Raw genomic sequence first — 16,505 nt, 5'->3', positions numbered from 1 at the left:
TGACCTCAGTACATTAGTATGACCTCAGTAGACATTAGTATGACCTCAGTAGACATTAGTATGACCTCAGTAGACATTATTATGACCTCAGTAGACATTACCTTGTTACATAGAGTAATTTCAATCCCTCCAAAAAATACTTGCTTTAGTGTTGTTTTGGTTCCTGACATGTCGGAAGTAGAAATGACTGGCATTTGTGAGCTCATAAACCATATTCACACGGTTTCTGTGATTCTTGTCTCATGCTCATGTTGGGATCCTTTCCCAAGGTGGCAACATGGTGGAAAGGAACCCAACCTGAGCATGACATGAGAGCAAAATGGCCGCTGTGTGAATATGGTCAATGGGGATTGGGGACCCAAACAATATATTTGGAAAAAGTCCATTGAAGTCCTCTTATATAGTAAACCAGAGGGAGCTCCACAAATCATGTGCAACCCAGATTCGGCACAAACAAGGGACTAAACACATTTTGCAATTATGCCACAACAATGTGGAACGCCCTACCCACAGCCGTAAAAAGATGTAAATCCCTACCCACATATACTTCCTACTTCCTACGTCCGGTTGCTGCTGAACAAGTACAAGTGCATTGGTTTAGTGCACTTTCTACTTCCTACTTCCGGTTGCTACTGAACGGACGTGTTTGTGCGGACCTGTTCTCCCAAACTTTCTTGACTGGACTTTTTTTTTACCCATTGATCTTAACTGATCACTGTGACTTTATTGCTTTTATCGTTATATATGCCTATGTTTGTGTACAGCACTTTGAGCTACATGACATGTATGAAAGGTGCTTTATAAATACTTACTTACTTACTTACTTACTTACTTACTTACTTACTTACTTACTTACTTACTTACTTACTTACTTACTTACTTACTTACTTACTTACTTACTTACTTACTTACTTACTTACTTACTTACTTACTTACTTACTTACTTACTTACTTAATGTTGTTGTGAAACAATTAGGAAGCTGTTGGGAAGTAAAGGTGCTGAAATGTGATTCATATCACAAGCCCTTGTTAGATTTGGTTAACCTTCAATTACTGTTACTCATCCTGTCTTCCTTCAGGATAGACTCTGCGTTGTGTTGTTGGATGTTGAAGTAAAGTCACTTGAATTAAATCTCCCCTTGAGATAATATACAACACACAGGCTCCCGGTAATTCTCTTTATAACACAGGTTTATTGGCATAAATGGTTAAAATATAATTAAACTGAGCCGTGGATACACTCCTCCATCTGAATACTACATCTGCTACAAAAGAAGCCCTCTCTCCAAGGTGAAATACCAAAGAGACCAAGATTCTCTCTCTTTATGGCATAATATACCCATTTGTTATCTACCTTTCTGGCGCCTAAAGTTCAACACAACCTCTGTTGTCCTAGATTCATTCCCCCTGTGAGAGATGCCATCTGGATACCTATCTAGTCTAGCTAACAATTTTTTTCTTTTTTTTTTTTTTTCTTTTTTTTTTTTTTTTTACAAATGTTGAAATAATAATCTACTCTCTCTCAGCTTAAGGTCCAAGGGAACTTAGACGTAATGGTTTTATTTTCTAACAAAACACGACCCAAATCCGACACCCTTGAGATGGTTATTTTGTGGCTGCTTCTGTAATGGTTTTGGTTTCACCAGCACCAAATCACCCTCTGCTCTACTCTGGTTTTGTCACCAGTACCTGACTGGGCAGGAGTGGTACAGACAGCAGGCGTCCCGTGCGGTGAACCAGGCGATAGGCAGAGTGATTCGCCACAGGGAGGACTATGGAGCCATCTTCCTGTGTGACCAGCGGTCAGAGGCATTTCACAAGTCACTAATGCATCACTTCCTTTATGACTCATAGACGAGTCTTAAAATGCCACTGGATTCTGAGTCATCATCAGTGATATATGATTTGATGTATTACTGTAGGTCTGATGATGGTTTCAAATAATGCCATCACATCACATATTTCTGGTATGAGGAATTGTTCCTGGGAAGATGACAAACGATACAATAATTTTGGAATTCTGCCATAGGTTTAAAAACGCAGATGCACGAGCCCAGCTCCCCTCATGGTTGAGGCCTCATGTACGTAAATATGACAACTTTGGATATGTGGTCCGCGATGTCGCCCAGTTCTTCAAGGTTGCCCAGAAAATGGTATGTTTTGGGGAGGGGTACACATAATGAATACTATAGCCCTCTGGTGTGTAATTATTTAATTTTTTGTACATTTTAAAGTTAAATCCATCAATCTGGTGCACTTTGAGAGCAAAATGAAGAGGCCAGATCTATGATGAACTTTGTGCTCAAAACACAACATCGACTAGAGAGCATACATTTGAGCCATCAAAGAAATGAAGCTGGTTACCTGTTGAACTGGTTTATTTTTTAGAAAATAAAAGAATATACTGGATTACTATTACGACTACTACCACTGCCAATATTACTGATACATCCCTATTGGCAAACTTTATATTTAATAATATATATATATTATATATATTTTCTTTTTTTTTTTTTTTTTTTTATAATACAAAAATTAATTCTGTTCATTATAAAACTGTGGTGGGCTGCCACAGTCTAGGTAATTAATGGGAAAAATGTGGTTTTCTATAGACTCATGTATTATTATTCTTTTTAAACTTAAAGCTGGTGGTGCCTCTGGGAGTCTGGGAAACCTTTGTTGCATGGGCTTGAAAACGTATGCAGAGCTTGCTCTATTTCTCTTCATGAGGTAGTTCAGAATGTCTAATTTCAGAGTTATTTTATGCAAATGTCAGCTCCATGGTGCACAAATGGGATGTTTTACCCACCACCATCCAAATGTACACTCGAAATGGCCAGTGAATTAATGTATTATGTGATACTTTGTCCTGTTTGACCTTCAAGATTCAACTTCAATATTTTGTACAATTGTTAGAAACCAAGACTGATCAATCAAATGCATTTTGTTTGATTCCAACAGAGGCCTCCTGGAGAAAAGAAGGCTGCAGTGGGAAGCTGTGCTACAGTGGGCTCTCCAGAAGACCAGTGCTCCAGCTCTGCAGCCTGCCACTCCTCCCAAAGTGCTCAGGCCCGGAAGGCCAAAATGCTGGATGCCCATGTCCCCAGTCTCAAAAGAAGAAGACTCAGTGAGTAGTGTACAGTAGAACTAAAAATGACATGTTATCATTATAGTTACAGGCTGAGTCCAGTGAAACATTTTTGTTGTTTTGGCTTCATGCTCCACAACGATGGAATTGACATCCATGTCTGGTGAACCATGTAGGAATTGTAGCCATTTTTATACATATATAGTCCTCGTATTTCATATTTGGTTGCAAATCCTTTGCAATCAATGACTGCTTGAAGTTTCAGTTTGTGACCCTTAGGTGATCATTTGTGATTTGTAATCATTTGCCCCCCATTGAATGAGACTTAATGGTGTACAGTGGACAGAATACTCAAAACACAGTATGATTTGTAGTTTTAGTTGAGTGTTGTATTGTTCGGCCCCTGACAGTTCAAATAAAATATAAATCGCCACCCTTCAGTTGATGAAACTCATAAGTGGTCCCATCTAGTGATCTATGCATGAAAACAATAATTATTTTCAGAGAACCGCTTAGTTATAACAAGATTGTGTAAGCTAAGAGGTTTTGTGTTTGGGTGAAACTATTTTAGGCTGTTTAGGTGGAAAAAGATTAAGTTAACCGGCTTGGGGGAAGACGTAAAAGATGGGAAGGCGGACGGGGTGTTCATTCTCAATGAGGGCAAAGGTGTAGGGATGCTGCTAAGCCATTTTAATAGTATACCACTAGTATGAGGTATTGACATATGTCTAGGCAACACGTGACATAAATCCTGCAGCCTAAAAATATTTATATTGTCCTTAAACTATTCCAGTTTTTCACCCAATCAATACTTTAATCAAAGGTGTGCATTTGAAACAGAACCAAATGCCTTGAACGTTTGTTTTTTAATTATTAATTGTTTTACTGTCTGGCTCTGCAGGATTCACATAGGTTCGATGCCTGAACACAGCAGACTACTTGATAAGAAATCATACATCATATGAATACTTTCATTGATGGCTCTATGTTGTCAGATGGACCCAGTGGAGCAGATGGGATGGCCAGGCTCTGTGTTGAGTATGAGACTGAGATGGAGGCCAGCCAGAGGAGACCAGTCAACTTGCTCGATGCTCTACAACACAGCGACCAACAGAATGGAGAGGAAGAGGACGCCCTTGTGGGAGAGGAAAAGGTACGTATTGTTGGATCATTCGTGTTATCAACCAGTAATCTCTCTGTGTTCCCGTGAAGTCTGCGTTGTGTTGTTTATACCTTACTCCTCGTACTGGCTGGCACACTATCTCCCCCGTTAATACACCCGACTCAGAAGAAAACGACACACTGGAAACGTGATACCTTTCCTTCAAACGTTATGTTTATTCCATAAACATATCCTCAAGATGGAAACAGTTCTGAAAGTCTTTGAGAAGTCCATTGAATTCATTATTTCTACCGATCTCTCCTGCTATCAGTTCGATGATGGTTGCGGCCTAGTGGTTAGCCAAAAGCCTTCCCTGTTAGCCGAAGCTAGCGATCTCGTGCTATCGGAGGGTGAAAGGGATTTCTGCTGTCTCTCTGTCAACGTCCCTACGTGTCAGCTTCGTGTCCTAGTCTACATTAAACCGGAAGAAACTCACAGCTATAACGTCTTTCCCCTAGCAACGGTGGCCATCCCAGTAGCCACGCCCCTTCTCTTGTTACTGAGGGGGCTTTCTCACTCTCCATTCGGGGTCGAATCAGAGCCCGATCGCATCTAAAAAGGGTGTGTCCGTCCTAGTGAGAACGCCCCCCCCGTCCCCGGGGACGCTGATTCGCTCCAAACCTGGACCGCTGAAATAGGTGGTTCCGGGTGCTCGCCAGTGGGAGCGGGGGGGGCGTGGTGTACGAGCTTGTACCAAAACACGGGAGAGGCAACTAGCTGACACACAACGTCATTACTGTAATGCTTTCATGCTTGCTTGAACTTTGGGCAGATAAAAACATACAGCAACAACTGGACAATACCCACAAAAACTATATTTATGGGCAATTTGGCGAGTTCAGACCTTAACCAAACAAGCATGTTGAGCCTCACGGCTCAGTGGATGAAAACATGAAGCCACGTTACAAGCACAAGACGTCCTAGCCCCTTCAGTGACTGAGATGTGCAAACCAGGGGCTTTTGAATACGCAGTCACTCGTAGCTCCATAGTATCCAGGCTAATTTGGACCACCAAACACTGCTTAAAAGCTCGGGGTGGGTCCGAAATATATCAGATATAAAGCCCCTGGCTTGCACATCGCAGTCACGGAAGGGGCTAAAGACTTCCCTGGCTCGCATTAGGCCTGGCAACTTTTTTTGCCATTGCTATGTCTACTATACATTGGTTTCTTGTTCGAATGCATTTATTTCTATAGACCAGTGGTGCCCAACCAGTCGGCCGTGATCGACCGGTAGATCAATGACATGCAATATAATTGATGCGAGCAATGGGCTAATGTTAGCTGCTAACTAGTAATAACCAGGCTAAGCTAACTAGCGTTAGCTGTTAGCTTAGCGTTAGCGTTAACCCTGGAAAACGCTCAAAGCGGACTCCACGACACCAGTTCCATTCGTGAGAAAAGGGGGTGGGTTATATTGACAAGGCTTGACAACAGAGGTTCAAATATAACTTCATATTTATTGGTTATTTGTTTCTTTATATCAGCATCCAGTTTCCACCACCGTGTGTTAAAACTCTTCCTGTGTTGACGTTCGAGCGTGACATCATCGCCTACGGCAAGCTTACACGCTCAAACCGTAAACAAAACCGGACCGCACCAAGACTGCAGTGTGTACGCAAACTAGAGGGGGAGAGGGAGGGGGGAAGTTCGCACCCAAGGACGGAACGAGGACGGAGCGGAGCTGATTCGACCCCGAATGGCAGTGAGAAAGCCCCCTAAGTGACATGACGCCATGGCAACGGCTTCTCTCCTCCCTAGCCGACCAGCTATCTTTGTTGATGCGGCCGATGACCTCTGTGCTGTTATCGCTCTCACAGAGCCTGTGCCCAGACTCTGTCTGTCTTACCGTTTCCAAGTTCAACACACAATACAATGTTTAATCTAATATCTTTATAGATATGTACTTTACCTACATGTTATAACCCTTTAGACCTACAACGCCTGCTAATAATGCATTATATATCCTGTATATACACACAAATGTGTTTCCTTGTTTCAATGAGATAACACACAGAGGAAATTTATGTCTCAGCGTTTACAGTTTAACACGGTTAAACTGATATCTATAGGTTGTTATAACCAGAAATGAAAACCATTGATTTCATCAATTCCCCCTTTGATTCTGAATCAACCCTTTAGAATTAACATTATTTGCATACAAGAATAGGCTGTTGTTTTGACGCATAATGCCCCTTCCCCCGTGCACAGGGGAAGATGACAGCACGCCGTCAAAACTGTGATCTCGTTGTTTGATGCCTACCGTGCCTCCCCCCGTGCACAGGGGGAAACGACAGCAGACCATCAACACAACGACACCCAAAGAAAACCACAGCCACTTAGGGAGGAACTCCTCCCTTGGCCCCCCCCCCCCCACTGTCTTTGGGGCCCCCTCTGTCTGCTCTTGGTCATTCTATCTTGTTGCGTTACCCACCCATTGCACTGTCTATCTTGCAATGCGGTTCCCCCTGTGGGGATTGTCTCGTCGGATGAAACCCTCCCTCTTTGTGGACCCAAAATTAACTCACCTCTCACCTCCCTAGATCCTGCTATCTTTTTGGAGAAAACCTTTTATGACATGTCTTATCAACATTCATTACTAAGCTTCCTGCAATTCTAGAGAGATGGTTCACCTGGACTACATTAACATACTCCAGGAAATTGTAATCAATTTCCACCCTATATACCTTATAGGGATGGGCATTTTAAAGAAAAATCCAGATCGATTGATCGCATGCTATTATCGTGTATTACTCTAATTATCGATTGATCGTGTATTACTCGAAAAGGGAAAATAAACGTTAAAAGAAATTATAATTTTATTTTTATTTTTAATTTTTTTTTACTTATTTTTGTTCATTCACGTATACCGGTATATGTTTAAGGAAACCAACAAACAGTTATAATCTTACACATACATGTGAAAAAATATGTAAAAGAATATATATATATTATAAAAATTTATAATTTTGATTTTTTTCCCAGATTTTTCTCATAGCTACGAGTAATCGATGATTACTCACGCCCATCCCTAATACCTTTTTATATATATATATATATATATATATATATATATATATATATATATATATATATATATATATATATATATATATATATATATCTTCAATAAGGTTTTTAACATATCTCATACATGTGGCAATTAAGTTGTTGTACTTGATTGTCCCCGTGGGTACATTATTCCTTTTCATTTGACCTATGCTAACCAATTTTAGTAGGAGCAGTGGGCAGTCACAGGCACCCAGGGTCCAACTCCAGTTGTAATACCAGTATCTCGGTCAAGAGCAATGGCAAGAATGTGCCTAGCATTTATTTTGGTGTGGGAGGAAATCGGATTTCCCTGAGGAAACCCAAAATACGGGGAGAACATCTCTTTGGAACCCAATTCTTGCTGTGAGACAACGGTGCTGATATCAGTGCCCGCATTCAAATGAAAAACGCAAATTTCTGAAATACTAAATGTGTTATCAAGCGTGTGAGTAGGGCAACATTCAATTTTTTTTTATGACTTATACTTTGAGTTCTTTTTTTCTTTTTGCACACAGTACTTCAGGACAATACAATGAATGACATATCTTTTGCATCAATATGGGTCAGTCCTGAAGGACAACACAGACACCTAGACCACTAACGTCTAGGCTACAATGACATATGGGGGGAAGACAGAAAAAAAAAATAATAAGAAATTAAAGTAAAATAAAAATAAACATAAACACAAAAAAAAAAAGAAAACCTATACCAGAAAATAGAATGGAAAGTAATAACAAAACAAAAGAAACAACACAAAACGAACAAATAAATCTACAATAAAACATAGAGCCAATCTTGTCGACATAAACATTTGTCAGGTATTATTTAATCATGTGCAACGTCGCTGTCTTAGGCAAGTGTGCCCCCCTTCCATTTATAGTGAGTGAAATTGCAGATATTTCCCCCATTTGCTAGTATATTTTTCTCATTTCTCCTAAACTAAAAGATATTTTCTCATAGGCAGCTACCCTACCCAGTTCTCCACTCCACTCTCGGAATGACGGGCCTTCTGGTGCCTTCCAGCCTCTCATTATGATCTGTTTGCCTATCATAATACTAGTCTGAATCCAATTGGCTAGGGGCTTTGCGATATGGCTAAGACTGCAGGGATCCCCCAGGATATATAAACCAGAGCAGAAATCATACTCCTTCCCTGTGACCTCTGTGATGTAGTCATGTATGTTACTCCAGAAGTCTCTAATTTTCGGACATGACCAGAGTGCATGCATGGACTAGGTCCCCCTCCCCTGTCTGGCATTTCCAGCAATCTGGGTTCTCTTTCAGTCGGGCAACATTCTAAACTGAACATGTCTGCGCGGACAGCAGCTATTTGTAGGTTTCACTTTCATTTATAGAATAGTTTTAACTTCACATGAAGGAGCGAAAGAAGGCTCTAGAGACGACATGACACAATGATAGCGGAGGATTTGGAAATATTGCGTATTAAACCCAACAGCAGTGAAAGCTTGACTGGAAAGGAGCTCAGAGGACCAGTCCAGACCAGCAACATTATGTTTGCACAGTATGTGATCAATGCCCTACATTGATCCGTCTGTCAATGAACAGATACAAAAGTGACGGAAGGTATTACTGTCCTGTCCGTTGGTTTATTTTTTTATTGGAACCTAATGTGAATTCTCTGTCCAACAAATGGATACTGAAATCTTTTTATTAATTAAAAACAGATGTAGACTGACACACAGTGGATCAATGTAGCCGCATAATGTTAAAGATCAAAGTAAGTACTCTGATACATACAGATATTGAACGTAATTTTGTAAAATGTCCAGTGTCCAGATGTTCAACAATCAGTGTTGTCATGAGTTTATTTGTCATGGGAAATTCCACATCACTGCGGCAACCCTAACACACAAACAGTGTTTTATAAAATCTCTCCGTCCACACAATGGAAAAACACACATGAACTGACCTGATGGCAGGCTGCAGGGATCTCTCCATGGTCCTGATTGATCTGAAGGCAGGCTGCAGGGATCTCTCCATGGTCCTGATTGATCTGAAGGCAGGCTGCAGGGATCTCTCCGTGGTCCTGATTGACCTGATGGCAGGCTGCAGAGATCTCTCCATGGTCCTGATTGCAGAGTAAATACTCTGCCCGTATATGTATGGACAGGGACATTGGTCATAGCTCTGTTTTTAGCTCCGCTTCACCCGTCTACACGTATACAGGCACCACTGCGTTTTAAAGAATTTTACATTGATGGAAGCTCCGTTTTCAGTGACCTAGAACTCATGTGGATGAGAGGCCAAAACGCAGAGAAAATACCTCTCTCAATCTCGTTGGTGCTTGAGAACACACTGTCTCATAGCAAGAGCCTCTCATTCTTAAACATTTTCCTCAGCTCTTTCTTGGCTCTGGCAGCAAGCAGGAAATGATCTAGCTCATTACTATCATGTGTTCACTTTATTTCAAATTTGTACACATTCACCCAATACAATTAATACAAAAGAATCTTTAAAAATGTGAATTAACCATTTAACCTTTAAGAATATGCGGTTGTAAGGGCGGCTGGGTGGCGCAGCGGACTAAGCGCTTGTCACCAACGCATGAGACACTGGTATCTCAGCGGGAGGGAAGCCGGTGGGGTGGTATTCTGGTCGTTGTAAATAGCGACTCCTACAGGTCGGTCAGGGTGCCTGCACAGCGAGAGAGGGAGATGGTGAGGGTAGTGTGACCGCCCACACGTTACACCTGACCAATGAGAGTCCGCGCTGGCAGGTGAAAAGATGCTGCTGGCTGTCTCCTATGTCTCGGAGGAAGCATCTGATAGACTTCAGGGCTCCCTAGACCGACCAGTGGGGGGCACATGCGAGCAACGACCAGGAAGGGGAGGGGGGAATTGGCATAACGACAAAATTGGGATGGGAGAAAAACACAGAAAAACAGGAGGAGAAAAAGTGGATACAAAAAAAGAAGAATATACGGTTGATTTAAAATCACTGGTTAACCGGCAACTGTATATTCCTGCACATCCATAATTCAACATTTGTGACAAACTCGGAACACTTATTTATTGTTGCTTTAGACTTGAATCACTGACTGGCCCCAGGGAGGAACTACTGGTGGAACAACATGTTTACTTGTCCCTCTCGCCTTCACCTTACAGTAAAAATGTCTTTCTTTCCCACCACACTGAGAAAAACAAGTTAATCAGTAGCCCAGTGGGGAAATTGATATGGGAAAAACAATCCTCTTTTTGGAATGACGTGTAGCTGGATGTTCTGATATTTCAGGTCAAGCTAAATGAGGTGTCATGAGACTCGTGATTCATTTCTGGATTTCCAGGAAGTTTTCTATTCATTAATCAATTGAATTGTTCTTGTAGGGATGTTAATGGTTAACCGACTATCATGTTGCAATTTATGTTGTTTGAGAGGTGGGTAAATTACACTTATTCGCCTTTTTAAAACAAGAGCTGTATTGAAAATACCATTATACACTGCCAAATTATATCACATTTTCTTCATTTCGGTGTAATTGTAAAATCATTTGACAAACGCGGCAAAGACTTCTCTTTCCTTTTACTAAACATCCTCGCCAATCGGTTGTAGTAGATTTTTAAAACCAATTGATTAAAGATATAAGAAAGCATTATCTTTGCTTTTTATCAAACAGCCTTTCCATTAAATTTCAAGCAATTTCAATGTAAGCTAGCTATTTCAAATCAATAATGATTTCAATTAGGCTATACACACACACACCTGGATCTAGCAGCCTGCAGTTCTGCCTTTTACACACACACACTGCTTCTTCCTTGCAGCTGAAGCACACTGGAAGTGGATTGGATGCTGAATGGGTGCTGCTGTCCAGTGTCCACACCAGACACGCCTGGTACGGTGCTCATAGAAGGGTGGGGATAAAGTCTGACTCCATAGATCACAACTTCTGGTCCTATTTCTTAGTTCAATGGAAGGCCTGGGTTCAGACTACTAGGGCTGACCCCGATTAGTCGACTAATCGATCGAAAGGAGCCTTAGTCGAATGACAATTTTCTTTTCCATTTTTTTTATTTTATTTTTTATCATTCTTTCCAAAAGCAAAGAGGCCTAGAAGCATGGCTAACGCTAATGGCGTGCATACCAGCGAGGCTAACTGCCTAAGAAAACACTGAAGGCACTGAAAGAGGATTTCACCCGTCTAATGAACACACTAGACTAGACAAATATCAAGATGTATCCATCAGTGGACCCAATTGCATGCTTTCACAGAGGACAAGGAGACTTCAGTCGACTCCTTCAGACATTAAGCACCCCCCACAGCCCAAATGGAATGATAAAAAAAAAGAAATTACATTTTTTTTCATTCAGGGGGGTAGGCGACTACCAAATTTCTGCCAATCAAAGTCGACTATCCAAATCCTTAGTCGGGGACAGCCCTACAGACTACTAGGCATGGCACTACACTTGTAACGACTCCCATTGATGTATTTACCGTCTGTTCCGTTTCCAGACATGCCACACCCGGTTGCTATGCCACTAGATTGATGAATGATTTAGCTTTTTCCCTCTGTAGGCAAACCGTATATCCACCCTTTCGCTTCAGTATGACAAGCGTGTGGATGATGAATTACGTGGAGGAAAGCGTAAAATAAAACTGGTCCAAGAACGGGTATGTATAATGTAATGCTTTTTATTATTGTTTTTTGTTCCTTCATTGTTTTTCAGTGCATGTTCATGCCTTTATTTTCAATATACAGTTAATTTTAGGTTTACTCTTATGTCTGCATATTATAATTGCCACAAACCCCCATGTGGAAGCCACTATATAGACCTGTTCGCTGTATACGTCAGACTCATGATCACCGGGGCAGAAAGGAACGTAAACCTGGTCAGAACAACGGGGCAGACTACAATATATTTGCATTTGTTAGCCATGCTAGCGAAACATCCACTCCAGAAGAGGCCAGGTCAGCAACAATCATCTTGGCAGATGTCCGGGGCTTCTTGCTGACATCTCTGACTAATTTCCTCTCCAGAATTCTTGAAATCTTGCACTTGTCTTTGGCATGGTGAGTAGGAGTAGTAGTATAGTCTCCCTCAATTATGTAAGTGGCCTGTTTCTTGGAGTCCTTTTATGCTGATTGAATGCTCAGGTGTTGTTAGGAAGCCAATTGACTGTACAGGTGTGGTTTGAAAGCTCATTGGTTGATGGTAGGTGTTTTGAAAGCAATCATTCACGTGGGGGCTAATATATTTGACCAACGCATTTTTCACTATATTTGATATAAAGCAAGCCTAAAAACGTATTTTATATTCCAGAATGTACCAAAAGCTACTAAATGTTTTATTATATCAAGTTTTATCAATGATGCAAACATTGGGATGAATTTTTTTTAAATGTTCCATAATTCCTTGGGTGCTAATAGTTTTGCCCTCAACTGTATGTAAAAGGTGAAAGCCATGCTGATTTGGCAAAATTACATTACATTACATTTAGCTGACGCTTTTATCCAAAGCGACTTACAAGACAGCAGGAAGGGTACAACTCTATCAGCTGAGTAACAATGTTCATCAAAGTGTTGAGTGCTACAGTGTAGGTTAGTATATTAGGACAAGTGCATGACAGTAAGGTTAGTTAGGGTTACAGTTTAAACTTTTTATTTTATTTTTTATTTTTTTTATCCAACCGTTTTAGTTTGAAACTGCTTTTAGTCAGGGGTGTGTCATGGTTTCTCAATAGAGCCCCGTCCTATTATTTTAGCGGAGCAGTTTGCGCAGGTCCGGGGCAGCTTAGTCACGTGACTCAGTTGGTATTACTGATTGGCTCGAACACGGTATGTTTGTATACAGCGAACAGGTCTATATAAACGTAGAACACTTTGGGAATAGATTACCTTAAAAGGAAACTTGCACTACACGTCAGCTGTCCCACATCACTCGAAAAGCCATACCATTTTGTGGTTCTTCATTCTCTAGTAACGACACTGACATGTGCTAACTCTGTCATCTCTGCGTATGACTGTATAATGACACTGCAGATTATGTGGGAAGTCCCAGCCTTTAACTCATTGGGCGTCATTCACGAGAAAAGTCGGGTTAACTTGCCATCGCTTGAGCGCCAATAACGAGAAAAGTCGGGTTTTAATCGTTATTTCTTTTATTCACTATTGCCATTCATAATTCATCGGGGTAGCCTGTGCATACTGTTCTGAATGTGTCTGAGCTGGCAGACGGTCAATACCACCCTCTAACGCCTTCGGCCGCTATTGCACTCCATTTGAAACGATGTAGTTTGTTTTCTGGGCCGAGCCGTGCGGGCGGGGTTTAAATACTCCGCCAGGACAAACGCTTACAACGATGCATCAACTAGCCCCCCCCCCCCTGTTCATATGCAATGCCGGAAAACGTGGGACGGGCCTCCGCGACTAGTACTTGGAATGGCGATCAGATAATTGTATTATTTTTTTTGCATTACATCAGAGACCAGGTAAGGACACTATATATCCAATCTTGTGTTGATCTGATATTTTCTTCTGCCGCGATCGAAGCTGTCTGTGTGGACTGTGTGTGTGCTGTTTACCGTTGGTGGCGGTGGGGGGAGCGCCCCGTTACAAGCCCCATTTCATGCGTGCATGAGGAAGGATAATAACGATAATCTAGCGTTGATTTCAGGAAGATTCGATAATCGGGCGAAAAATGACAACGTGATAACTGGATTTCACTAAAGGGCTATTTTCGCGTCTTTTCCTGGGATTACTAAGAATCACCCAAACTATACTCATATTCAAAACTGTATAAAACGGAAATGTATGGATGAAAAAAACAATCTGTTTTTTGCATGTTGACCAGAAGCAACTCACTGACAATCGACGTTGTTATTAGATCCATAGCTATAATATTTCATATATTTTAAGCACTCGCAAGTTTGGCTTTCTCCCCATTGAACAAAGCAATGGCAATGGCATTCTACCCAGAAGGTAAACAACGACCCCTAGCGCTGAATGAGTTAATGCAGTAATTCTCCTTTTTCCGATGTGTGACTTTGGCTTTATTAATAATTGGAGGCATTGTGACACAAATCCCTTCGATTTGTATCAGCCGAGGCTGGGTGAGGGAATTATGAATACCATGGCGAAAAAAAGAAATATGATATCAATAACGTCGTACGCCGTGGTTTGGCAGAATTCGCATGACCTTGACACACGTTGTACGACGTTTATGGCGCCTGATGTGTTAAAGACTCACCATGTTAAAGACTCATGTTGAAATAGTGAAGAATAGCTGTACACTAATTTCTCCTTCTACACCAACATTTCAGCTAACAGCATTTATCAGGGCGTGCTGTGTAGATGCTATGTAGACCCATTATATACAAAGATGCATTCTGGGGAGGACATCAAATTGAATGTCCCCTGATCAACCTACCAAATTTACAGAGTGTTCCTTGATTAACCCACAGAATTTACAAACGGATTACAATTAATCTTAGACCCCACTCCTACTGCATATTGTGATTACAGCTTCTTATCTGTTCCAATCTCTCCTGCAGAACACTGCCTCTCAAGAGTACGTGTCCGAGGAGGGCAAGGCAGGCACAGCCAAGAGGTTCCTGGCAGAGATGAAGAAGTCACTGAGCCAGGTAAACTTCCAGCGAATCATGCAGGCTCTGCAGGCGTACAAGGGGAGGGACAGCCTGGACAAGCTGCTGTCTGAGGTATGCGACCTCTTCACTGAGGACGCTAATACTCACCACATTCTCAGGGGTAAGTGTTGTGGTGTGGCCCATTAACCCTGCATTACTGCGTATCCTTGTTTCACTCTGGGTTTAATCGTTTTTCAGATCATAACTCCTACCCACCCTGCCCTGGGTCAGATTATCCCAAGTTAAAATAGTAAGATTGTAGCCAATTTCTCTAAAGTTATGTTTCCAAATTCTCTTCACTGAGGGAGCACACTCCCTGGACCCCTCCACTACTAATGACCTCTCCAGATTGATCTTAAAAAATGCATTTGAATATCTTATATTATAAGCCACTACATCTGATTAGCGGCAGGGTGGCCTGGTGGTTAACCTGATGGAAGTTCACAGGTTTGATCCCTGCTAAAGCCTGGGTGCTCATCCCTACTGAAGTATCCTCAAGCAAGACACTGAACCCATACCTGCTCCTGGGGTGCAAGAATTCGGTAGATCATATGCCGACACCTCTAGAGAAATGCATACATTTATGTGTGTCTTAGGCTATTTCCTTAAGGGGGTTAATAAAGCACCATATATCACAATGACATCTCTATCCGACCTTTATCTTTCTTCCTCTTCACTTTGTGTGCTTTCCAAGAAATGTTTAGTGCAAGTCACATCCTTGTGTAGTTTGGTAGAAACGCATTACCCTGTTTTGGTTGATAAATCATGATTGACATTTAAATTACAGTTGCACTGTGTGCAAGCAGGAAGCAGAGGCCACAGCCATGAGAGTTTGGTGGAACTTGGTGTTTGAAAGGGATTAACTTTAACATGTTGAAACCTGAAGGAACCGTGTACTTGTACCTATAATGGCAGATTACGATGTCTGGCTGGCTGTTCTTTTGATGATGATAACAAGCCTGTAGTGTGCGTTCCAGCTGCTGAGCCCCTCGCTGAGCTAATACACTAAATATCGTATGTTTAAACCCTTTCACTACCACCTTCTGTAGTGTGGTAGTGAAAGGGGTAACCCTTTGTTGTGTGGCAGTGAAAGGGTTAACCTTCTGTGTTGTCGCAGTGAAAGGGTTAACCGTTTGGTAGTGTGGCAGTGAAAGGGTTAACATGTATTGCAGCATTTCCAATGGTATTGTACCAACTGACTAACATCACAACGTAAACTGTATCTTTGAGTGTCTACGATAGAAATCTCTCTTCTAACCCAATGCCAATATGTCATGTCATAGGTTTCTACCAGTTCATACGGCCCCATCACAAAAAGCAGTTTGACGAGAAGTGTCAGGAGCTCACAGGTCAGGGCTGTGGATACAAGCCTGATCACTCTCTCTCCAAGGAGGAGAAGGAGACCCTGATGCAGCAGCACGGTATAGAGACTTTTTATAGAAATTATAGAATTGGGTCTGCTCGCTTGTTAAACTGTTTTTGAAACGTGTCTGAACTGACGTCATTAACACACACTGCTTTAGTCTTACCTGTTTCATGTGCCACATTCCAAAAGCAGCTAATGGTTTAGGCTTCAGTCACTAGTGGAGGAAGCTCAAATGTTTT

At 41.6% G+C, this 16,505-nt stretch overlaps 1 protein-coding gene across 2 annotated transcripts in view; it reads left to right on the top strand.

Annotated features, from left to right (window-relative positions):
- The window catches only part of rtel1 (regulator of telomere elongation helicase 1), an 83,642-nt gene that overhangs the window by 63,911 nt on the left and 3,226 nt on the right, over positions 1–16,505 (top strand). The window contains exons 23-30 of one of the 2 annotated variants that reach the window (XM_084333341.1): positions 1,687–1,802; positions 2,030–2,153; positions 2,962–3,127; positions 4,084–4,241; positions 11,080–11,169; positions 11,832–11,927; positions 14,808–15,021; positions 16,184–16,321. In XM_084333341.1, coding sequence (XP_084189467.1) covers positions 1,687–1,802; positions 2,030–2,153; positions 2,962–3,127; positions 4,084–4,241; positions 11,080–11,169; positions 11,832–11,927; positions 14,808–15,021; positions 16,184–16,321 — 1,102 coding nt within the window. The remainder of the gene's footprint in view (positions 1–1,686; positions 1,803–2,029; positions 2,154–2,961; positions 3,128–4,083; positions 4,242–11,079; positions 11,170–11,831; positions 11,928–14,807; positions 15,022–16,183; positions 16,322–16,505) is intronic. The other variant, XM_084333342.1, reaches the window with a different exon arrangement.

Source organism: Notolepis coatsorum (assembly GCF_963971535.1).
Source record: "Notolepis coatsorum genome assembly, chromosome: 17".
Classification (NCBI taxonomy): Eukaryota; Metazoa; Chordata; class Actinopteri; order Aulopiformes; family Paralepididae; genus Notolepis; species Notolepis coatsorum.
This window is presented reverse-complemented; position numbering and strand designations above follow the sequence as displayed.